Source organism: Syngnathus scovelli, chromosome 1 (genome assembly GCF_024217435.2).
Source record: "Syngnathus scovelli strain Florida chromosome 1, RoL_Ssco_1.2, whole genome shotgun sequence".
Classification (NCBI taxonomy): domain Eukaryota; kingdom Metazoa; phylum Chordata; class Actinopteri; order Syngnathiformes; family Syngnathidae; genus Syngnathus; species Syngnathus scovelli.
This window is the reverse complement of record NC_090847.1, coordinates 15,411,266-15,422,500: the sequence shown is the minus strand read 5'-3', so window position 1 is coordinate 15,422,500 and position 11,235 is coordinate 15,411,266. Positions and strand designations below refer to the sequence as shown.

The window sequence follows — 11,235 nt, the reverse complement described above, 5'->3', positions numbered from 1 at the left end:
CTTATATACTCAAGTTTAGCGTGACTTCACGTTTTGTTCTGAAAGCTTGATAGTAATTCTTTTTCCCTGACGCACACAAACACAAACCCCTGTCTGGCTTCCGAGCCAACAACAACAGCAGCGTTGCGATGGACCCTTTGGAACCTTCCGAGTCGGCTGTGTCTTTTTGTTATTTTAGCACAGCAAAAACATTGGTAAGATTTAGTGTTTTCTTTTCTTTCCATTTATGGCCACTTTCCCCCATACAAACAGCGAGGGCCGTGAGATTAGCGCAGGGGCGGAGCTTGAAATTTTTCTGTGGAGTGGCCATGGTGAAATTAAAAGGTGGCACTAAGGTATGTACAAACGCACATATGCATACAATCTCACAACTCAGTGATTGTCAGGTCAGCCTTGGCTGAAGCGTAAACATGGCACAAAGTCATTGTTTATCCCATGTGTTTTCCAAAAACATTCAACTTTGGCAACTTTGGCAACAACGACGTTATCAGGCTGACAATATGCTGACAAAATTACTGCCACTATGTCTTCCCCTCGTCAGACTGCACAATATAGCATGAAAACAGATGTGCACGTGCAAGAGACTGACACACACTCACACACGCACACAAAGAAGTGCGCGCTGACACACAAACATCCTTTAAGGTGCTGCAGGATGTCACATGGAAAAGTAATATAAAAGCCAAATGGGCTAAACATTCTGGAAAGTTGTAAAAGACAACTGCAACTTTCTTTCCTTTCCTGCACACATTCTCCCACACACACAAACTATTGGGGGTGGGGGATTATTTTCAGAATTATGAGGAAGAAAATTATAAAATATTAGGCAAAAAAATTAGCAAAAACAACAAAGCACACAAAGCATATTGGATATTTTTGAATTCTCCAACAAAAAGATTCTGAAATATTGGACAAAATAAATATAATTAAAAAGAAAAATCTTCCATTTTTTCAATGACTTTAAACATAAAATTCAATTCATTTTTAGATAAATTGTTCACTCCTGGCCCAATTGTTGCTTATTGTAAAGGGAGTTGAATTGCATTCACTACAACCATACAGCGCTTGTGTTTGGAGCAGTCTAAAACCCCACCAAACACACACACACAGACACACACACACTAAACCCACGCACAAATGAACACACAAACATTGAAAGAGAAACTGAGATCAGTTTCCCTTGAGAAGGTTGCATTGCTGTCTTTTCTTCACTGGTTAACTGTCCAAAACTTGAGCAGTTCACCAAGAGGTCCTACTCCTGCGAAGCTTTAGTGTGTGTGTGTGTGTGTGTGTGCGTGCGTGCGTGCGTGCGTGCGTGCGTGCGTGCGTGTGTATGTGTGTAAAACTCACTCTGGAGCGATAAACCACTGATATATGACTCGGCCTGAGCGGGAGAGTGTGAATGAGCCGGACGAGGGGAGTGATGTGGAGAAACAGTCTCAAGAGGGTCATGTTGTTTAAGGGGCGACTCATGGGCGGGGCTGGTCAAGGTATGGGGGGCTTTGGTGGGAATGAGATTTCAATCTGTTGGGATGGAAGAATGGAAGAAAATGGCAAAGGGAATGGGAGTAACTTGTGGAGTGTTTAAAAAAAAAACAAGACAGTGGTAACTGGCACTATCACCTCAGTGTGCCTCTATTTTAGCAAGCAGTGAGTTAGCCTTAGCTTCAGTCTACTTTGCACTTTTACTTCATAGTGTAGAGATCTTGGGCTCAAATATGGGCTCTGGCCTTCCACATTCCAAAGACATATGTGGTAGCTTAATTGACCACCCCAAATTGTCCGGAGGTGTGATTATGAGTGTGAATGATTGTTTGTCTATGTGCGCCCTGCGATTGGGGTGTACCCTACTGACCACCCGGAGACTATTTCAGAAAGCACTGAGGGTTTGGTGACAAGTTTCCAAACAAACTCGGTTTCTCTTTATAGTCCCGGTATACTGTATGTCAGCATGTTTGGCCATTGTTGAAGAAGTCGCGAGAAGATGTCACACAGCCTCCCCTGTTTCCTTCTCCTTCTCTTCCTGTCCTCCGCTCATCTGCTATATTTCATCCCCCTTTTTCTTTTTTTCAAATATGCACTCTCACTCCCAAAATTTCCACCACCGTTTGATCAATTCTCTTTGATTTTTCTTTTTTTTTTGCGTAAAAGGTAAAACATTTTTGGTTTAAAAAAAAACATCCTAAAAGCTATCTTACTTACAATATTACCCATGATTAAATATTTATACACGTATGTATATCAGCAAGCAGTAGTTCTTGCATTATTGAATCAATTACATGCGTACTGTAATAGCTTTTAATGTTTTGATGATATGATGTCATTTTCAGTCATCTGTAAATATTAATGTACACAGTAAATATAGGCCTGAAACTTTATGTGGGAGAAAATTCGAAACTTGAATGGACATCACAATTTCTGTGAGAAAAATTGCAGTTCAGTCTTTTCCTGAAATTACTCAGCCCTAATATAAAATATTTTTTAAAGTCTACTGCATCTGTGAGACTGAATGAGAACATTAAAACTAGAAATAATTAACAATTAAAAATGTTTATTATGAGCATGTATTATTAGTAATAGTGCTTAATAGTTCGATGTTTAATATATGTAACTGCCCCACAACATCCCAGGTCCCCCCAGGGTGTCGGAGCGCGTGTCCCATCGGCAGAGCGTGCGCCTGGGCCGCACGGTCAAGCTGCCGTGCCCCGTGGAGGGCGACCCACCGCCGCTCATCATGTGGACCAAGAGCGGTCGCAACATCCATAGCGGCTGGACACGCTTCCGGGTGCTCCAGCACGCTCTACGCATCAAGGAGGTGGAGGCGGACGACGGCGGCGCATACGTCTGCAAGGCCACCAACGGATTCGGCAGCGTCAGTGTCAACTACACGCTCATCATCATTGGTGAGTGCAACAACAACGACAGGGCTTTGGGTTCAACATGTGTGGTTCTGTTGGCGGGACATTTGTGTTGCATCATGTCATGTTGTGGGCACGTCCCAGAGGTGATGTCACCATTGAGCAGACGTTATGTCTTGCATCTTTAATTATAGTGTCTGAGACAACACACACATACACACGCAAACACAGTGGATACGAGAATTACCGTATTTTCGGGACTACAAGCCGCTACTTTTTGCACAAGCTTTGAACCCTGCAGTTTGTAGTCCAGTGCGGCTTTTCTATGGATTTTGCATGATTTTTATGATATTGTAAGAAGATTTGTTTTGGTAAAACAGGTATTAGAAATGAGCACTTTTAATATAAAGCACGTGCGGCTTATAGTCCGGTACACACCCTTGTTCAAAATTTTTTGGCGATATAAAAAAATAAGACCAAGACAAATCTTTTCAAAACATTTCCCACAACTAATGTGACCTTAAAGCTAACCTTCCACTCCATTGAAAAACATATTTGTGGTTACGTTTGCTTTGAATGGGAGTCACATCTGCCAGCCACCATTTAAAGTGGTCTGATTAAGCAAAAATTAAAGTTCAGATTTTCTATTTGGCAGCATCAATGTGATTGGTTAATTCTGAACATAGCCAGATGAGTTGTAAGAGGGTGTGCACACCTCTGCAAACACATTATCACATTTGCTTTTTTTTACTTCCTCTCAGAAAAATCAAAGATGTTTTTTGTTTGTTTGTTTGTTTGTTTGTTTGTTTGTTTGTTTGTTTGTTTGTTTGTTTGTTTGTTTGTTTGTTTGTTTGTATTCAATAGACTTTTACAAGTTACAAATCACATTAAGGCCGGAAAATATTTTGGAATGATTTATTGTGGTGTCATGCCATCCATCCATTTTCTATACCGCCTGTCCCCACGGGGGTCGTGGGCAGTAGGCGGGGGACACCCTGAACCAGTGACCAGCCGATCACAGGGCACACAGAGATGAACAACCACTCACACTCACACCTAGGGGCAATTTGGAGTGCTCAATTGGCCTATCAAACATGTTTTTGGGATGTGGGAGGAAACCAGAGTGCCCGGAGAAAATCCACGTGGGCACGGGGAGAACATGCAAACTCTACACAGGGAGGGTCGGAGGTGTCCTCATGTATCTAAACTAGTAATTTCCAATCTTCATTGAGCCAAGGCCCATATTTTTACATTGGAAAAAAGAATTCCATTGTTCTGCCCAGAACTATACTGTATAATTTGCTCGCTGGCATAGATGACATACACTATTTGTAGTAGGCCTACATAGACATTTTTGGGAACAATTGATTGAAATTGGATATGCCACGCACCGTGTTACAGTGGCTGGGAATTACTGATGTAAACAACTTAGCTATAGCCTGCAAATTGATACATGCAGTTCCGTCCACAAGCCGTGTGTGCATGTTTGGCGGGGGAGGGGTCGGGAGGTTTTGGGTCTTACAACAGCTGTCATGTTGGACATCCAGGCGTACAGCTGCTGTCTGTCCGTTTTGGCTGCCCAATGTTTGTCCTCCACCATCCTTATATTGAACAGAAAAAAACTTGGGGACAGAGCAAATTTGTATAAATGCTTACCTTTGTATCACTCAGTAAAACTGGCTATGGTGTTGTTGGGCACCAGTTTTCCACATTCCCCCAAAAATCCCAATTTTCCCACGATTCCACATTTTCCACCTTAATAAACATTCAAGTGGATGATGCATTCCGCAACAAAGTTCCTTATCTTTTGCATTCTAGCTTCAAACTGTTTAGCTCATTTAGAACATCTTGGTAACTACTTCCACATTCCAAAAATTCCATCATTCCCCAAATTCCTCCATAAAATTCCCCCAAAATAGGTTTTTTAACAATACTTGTTTACTTGCCCCATCTGTATACCACATTAGATTCAAACCATTCCAGCTTCAAACTGTTTAGCTAATTCTGGACATCTTGGAAACCACTCATCAGATTCTTTTACTTACTAATTTACCTCCGAGCACATTTCTTGACCAGTTCAAACTGTTCACGTTCACATTCCAACAACAGACAGCATCAATAGAATCAAAGATTTCCTTTCCAAGCAGAACACATCAAAGTGAATTGGATTATTGTAATGGGGGGGGGCTTTACAGGTCCGGAAAAAATGGCAGCTACAACTACTGCAGAATGCTGCTGCTCAAATATTTACTGATACCAGAAAAGTAGAGAAAATCACATTGGTTCTAAAAGCTGCACAATGGTTTCTTGGGAGTCAAAGAAAGATTTTATATTCCTTACTGTTGCTCTACAAAGTTCTAAATGGTCTTGGGACTAAATATATTCATGACTTTTTGGTTCCCTATGACCCCTCAGGTTGCTGGGTGCAGGCTTACTGAGCGTTTGTGGAACCACAACCAAACAAAGTGAAGCAACATTGTATTTTTATCTTCCTCAACTCTTAAACAAACTACCTGAACATTTGAGATCAGCTCAAAGTGGTAGTGAGATGAAATCCAGCCTAAAAACTTTGTCCACTTGGACAAATTAAAATAACTTCCTGGTTTCACAATCTTACTTTGATTTTAACTCGCTAATGTGTATTTTTTGTTGTTGGCATTTAACTGTCTACCTTTACTGCTAGCCGCCATACTATCTTTCATTTAATTTCCTTTTAGATCATTTTTCTTGACCTCTGTCAAGCACTCTAGATTTTCCCTGTGCATGAATGGCGTGGTACAAATAAACTTGCCTTGCCTAGTGGAAGGTGAGTGATGCAAACTAGTCTTAAACAGATGTACTGACAATGGTGAAGTGTGTCTGGATCGGCGATGGGAAACGTGCGGGGAGGAAAAAAGGAAATAAGCAGTTTGGCGCGTGTGTGGCGTACGATGATTTAGCAGCTGGCCTGTAACACGACATGTGCTTTTAATCACCGCGACATGAATGGTAAAACTCTTCGTCCTGCCTTAAAGACAGATCAGTGAGACCGATCCTGTGCAGTAAGAGCCGTAGCACGTACAGTGCAACCAGGAGGTATTCACAGCACTTTACTTTTTCCACATTTTGCTGTGTTACATACAACCTTGTTGCAAAATGGATTAAATGATATTTTACCTTCAAATCTACATAGACATCCCAAAAGAAAAAGAATCCGCTTTGAAGGTCCCAATGAGTTCAGTGGCAAACAACTCAAAGGCATCCAAGCTTGTCACACCATATGCTAAAAGGCTTGAGCCCATGATTTCTGCTAAATTTTTATCAACAGTCTTGAGCAAAGGCTGTAAAGCCAGGCGGTTAAGTACATTTTGGAATACCGCTGACATTGAATGTGAAAAAGAGAAGCTTTGTGAATAATGCCCAGGTGGCCCATAGAATTATTGCTTTGGTCTACAAGTAGCACTTTATGATTTTTCCATCTGACATTGTCCCAAGTGAGACTGCAGCTGTTCACTGGACAAAAACCAACATGTGGGATCAGGTTGCAGATGAAGATCAGCGCTCTATACCTCCACAATCTACATTTTTGTCTCTCTGTTCCTCTTTCCATTGTTCCTTCAAACATCTACTGGTTGTTTACTTTTTCAAGCCATCTGTATCCTCTCCCTTTACAGTATATCTCCATCACTCTCCCGCTGTCCATGTCTGTAATCTTTCCTTCGCCCATATCTTTGTAGTGGCAGCGTCAGTTCCTTGGTCCTACCACCCACTGTCCCTCCAAACAATCATCTTTCAATTCCTCAGTCTCACATCCCTTCATGCCTCTGTTGCTGTCCCATCTCTTCATCATCCAAGTCTTTAGTCCTTGTCCACCATTCATCTGTCGCTGTATAGTCTGGTTTCTTCATTTTATCATTAATTGTCCGTCCCAGAGAAAACCACTGATTCTTTAGGGGTTTAATTCCTCAATATCTCGTCCCTTTATACCTTTAGCCGCTGTGTCCCCCGCCCTCCATCATCCAGGTCATTAGTCCTGCTCTCTCTCTCTCTGTCTACAGTTCATTATTGCCTCAATTGTCCAGATCTTTATTCTATCTTTATCTTCTATCCCGCCATCATCCACTGGTTCTTCCGGTTTTCAATCCCTCGGGATCCCATCCTTTTACACCTCTTTCCATGTCCTTTAGTAAATCAGCTGGCCATTGTCCATGTTTCAAGAACTTCTGTCCCTCTCTCTTCAGGTCCTTATCACCTTAGTAGTCCACCTCCTTTATCGCTTTTCTTTGGTACTGTAGTCCGTAGTTTCCCTATTTGAATGCTGGGTGGCACTCACGTAGCATTGAAGAACTCTGATATGACGCCTTATGACGGCGCTCTGCTATACCCTAAATACGTATGTGAATAAATAAAGAGATATAAGACTAATGCTAGTTTAGCTAATGTTAGCTAGCGGTGTTGTTCCCGTAGCTAATGCATGTGCTTTGAAAATAAGCCGTACCTTGCTCAATTCAAAAGCAATTTTCATGAGGCTGACATTTTTGTTAATGCCACTCAAGACAGAGCATATGTTCTTGATTTTTGTTTTGTTTTGTTTATCTGATGCTGATGAACAGAACAAAGCAACAATGCATACCAACATAGCCTGCCGTATGCTCTCACCACTCAGTTCCCATAATGCATCACATCACACAATACATTTCAGTTATAAAGGACGTTAATCCGTGTTATATATGTGTGTTTGTGTTACCAGTAGTTGAATGTGTGTCATATTTATACGGTAACATTTTACGCTACTGTTTTTAGTTTTTTTTTTTTTTTCCAACTAACTGTGGCTGTAGTGTGTAGGAAGCAGCTCAAATAACCCGATGTCACTTTGTCACGTACTCACTTTCTAACAAGGCGAGTGGACCATCTGGACCACTCTTCTGTATGTGTGTGTGTTTACTATGTCTTGCAGGATTCTTGTGCTCAGGTTTCATGCGGTGCTGCCTTGCTAATGGCAAAAAAATGCAGCAGGCAAACACATTTGTTTAACTGCTGGAGGCCTCACGCACACACGCTCTCTCACCAATTCACGCATTTTAATTTTGTTTTGTGCGTGTTTATGTCTTTGTGTGGACTGTGGACATGACATTGGTATTACCTCACATGAGCACAAATGACTTAAAGAGGCAAGATTTTTTTTGTAATTACCGTTGGTTAGTGATATTCAGTATATTCTGGTTTTATTGAGTCACATTATGAAGACAGGACTGGTGTGGTTCTTAATTAATTTATTTGTATTTTTTTTACTTGATTCTTTATTCATTTTGGCTCAGTGTTTTACTGCTGCTTGAATTGGTTTTATACTTGGCTACTGATTGGTTCCCCACTGGTTCTTGATATGATGATTGACTTGTCTTTTGTATTTATTTTTTAACCAAGGTTACACACTTAACTGTTTGCTTGGTTTAGACTGCAGGCATATCTGATTCAAATGAAATTCCTCGTCACATTAGATTTTTTATATATATATCAAACAACTTGCGGAATAGGGTTTCAATCTGTCTTGCAAACGTCAGATTTTATGTGCTTTGTGACTGTTGAGCCAACACCCCAGCCATCCAATTTTAATGTGGATGGGCAAAAAATCAGATTTTGGCTACAAGCTATTGTAGTTGTAGTCCTGGGGTCAAAATCGGCACAGGGCCCCTATAGCGAGCCAGAGGCAGTCCCAGCGGGCGGAAATCCTGGAGCCTCAGTGATGACGGCGAGATGTAAACATGCTGGCTTCTATGAAACAAAGTGTGCAGGCTGAGTCACATTTCAAAAGATGTTTTTGCGAGTGGAATGGTGGCAAAATAGTCCTCTCACACACACACATACATGCACACGTGGACGCTTTGACTCGACACGCTTCCACAGGAGAATAAGGGGGTCAGGCCTCCATTTCACGCCTGTCTGTCCCACATCCTCTGCTGGTTCTGCCTCGTTTCACCTCCGCTAAAAGAGATGCCAGACATGGCAGGGAGAAAAGAAGTCAAGAATGGACTTTTTTTTTTTTTTTTTTTTCACCAGAGCTTCCGCAGGAGATGTCATCAGATGAATAACTCAATGCATGGATGGTTCGAGCTGGAACATGTCTGGAACATCAAGATACTGTCGCTATTCAAACATTGGCTTGATCATCACTGCAAATACAGTAGAAAAGAGTCGAGTGGCAATTGTGGTAACACTTCACAGTTCAAATTCTTTGTGCACTACTTTACAATGAACCAGTGCGATTCCGTAGGGTTTGATATTGATCAGATCAAGTACAAGGCCATCACCTGTAATGATACTTTTGAATGAAGCTGCATACCTTCCAGTCCTTCGTGTGCTTGTTCATTGTCATGCACATTCTGCTAACTATCCAACCCACCCAACAAAAGTTTATCACACAAAGAGATGAATGCGAATAAAAGCAATCAAGGGCTGCAGGTGGAACGCAAAGTTGAAACGTATGTAGGGTACTAGCGAGATTGAAGACACCAAATTGCATTTTGTCTGTGTGTGTGGTCAAAGTATGGCTGCGAAGATTGATGATCACATTTGTACACTGTTCAGCAGCACCACAGCTGCTCTATTGCCAAGACTTTGTTTTTATGCTCAATTATGGTTGGGTTAGAAATGTCTGCAGATGTTGTGGTAATTCATTTTTTTTCTTTTCTTGTACAAGAAAACAAAATAGGAGACGGATAAAGGAGGGGAGAACCACAAAAAAGTGCAAAAGGAAGGAATGTGGGTGACTGATCAGAGCATGTACTTGTGAATAGACAGCTTAGTGGCTATTATGTAGCCTGGAGGATTAGATGTGCTAAGCTATTGTTAGCGACACACACATTCACACACAAACATGCACAAAACCCCTCAGCAGAACCTCTTAAGTGAAACAACCCTGAGGTCATACAGTTTGGAAAAAAATATATATATATCTCGTGAAGTGGTTGCACAAAATAAATCGTTTGGATCCATTTAGTACTTATAACTTATAAATAAATAACTGATAAGTTTGTTAGAATTAGATTTATTATAAATGTTTGAATGTTACAAAAAAGGAGGACAAAGCAAATAGTGTGTTGATTATTTTATGACCACAATGTTTTGCAGATAATTTTCTAAAATAATTCACATTTGATTATTACAGTAATTTGCTTTACAATTTTTAGGTCATTTTTTTTAATGGCCGAGGAAATCAACAAAATGTCTCCACAGATTCAGGATTGTTCTCTGCAAAATCAACACTTTTCCCTGAAGATTTTTGAGAGAACTAGTTTCTCATACCTTCCATAGTTTCATTCAATCAAATGGCCAAGAATTATTCGGGCAGTTCATGTTTTTAGCCTGTTGAATTAATTTGGTAAAATAATTGGTCATTTACTAAAAATAAATCATGCAATTGGAAATGAAAATTATTTTATTATTAGAATCTATAACTATTTTGCATATTTTACATTTGTTTTAACTTTTTTTGTTCAACCTTATCCACAAATTACGTTGTCCATCTGTTTTATTTTTCTTTGAAATAAAATCCGGGCCCATAAGTCATTTTAGGTTCTTGCTCTGAAGAGTGGTCGACTTTATTTTACACGCACACATGCGCACACGCACACACACACACACACCCACACACACACACACACACACAAACACACGCACACACACACACACTCACACACACTTAATAGGGTCGTCTCGTGACTGAGTCTTCCATCCTCTTGAGGAGTTTTTTCCTCGTTAGTGCAGGGATTGAGTGTTTTGTGTTATTAGGCTGCCGTGCTCCTCCAGCAAGACAGTTTGAAAGGAGAATTACCCAAAAAGATGAAGTTGGAGAAGAGGGCGAAGAGTGTGCAATGATGGGAGAAAAGACCCCGTTTGAAGTTTTACAAACTTTTGTCGGCATCCATCAAAGAGCTCACATTCTCCTCCTCTTCTTTTTTTTTTCCATCTACTTTGCCTCTCCTCTAGGAATCTTTTTGTGTTTTAATGACATTTACGAGCCAGTTGTTGCAGCACCACCAATTGAATGTGGGGGCACATCCACTCTCTACTAGAGATGAGCAATTTAAATGATGGAGGGGGCCTGTTTTTTTGTGTTTTTTTTTTTTTGTAAGTGCTACCAGGGTAGCCTTGCCTGCGAACTGAATTCTTGCGATATTTGTGAGTTCACAAAATAAAATCAGAATCCATCTTGTCCCAAGCCCGCGGATTTTCTCCGAGCCGCGCCACTGGATGACTGGACCAATCACAAAGAAACAATCCCACACAGATTACGGTGGTGCAGTTTCAAATTGATACTGTGGTACTCCTTTGAGTGATTGGCATAATAATCTGTCCCTTGCCAGGGGACCACAAGAAGGCTCGATAGGACAGCACCTCC

General features: G+C 40.9%; 1 protein-coding gene across 1 annotated transcript in view; it reads left to right on the top strand.

The window, feature by feature from the left end:
* The window catches only part of fgfrl1a (fibroblast growth factor receptor like 1a), a 36,430-nt gene that overhangs the window by 11,211 nt on the left and 13,984 nt on the right, over window positions 1-11,235 (top strand). Inside the window, exon 3 of the mRNA XM_049747988.1 lies at window positions 2,631-2,903. Within this exon, the coding sequence (XP_049603945.1) occupies window positions 2,631-2,903 (273 nt within the window). The remainder of the gene's footprint in view (window positions 1-2,630; window positions 2,904-11,235) is intronic.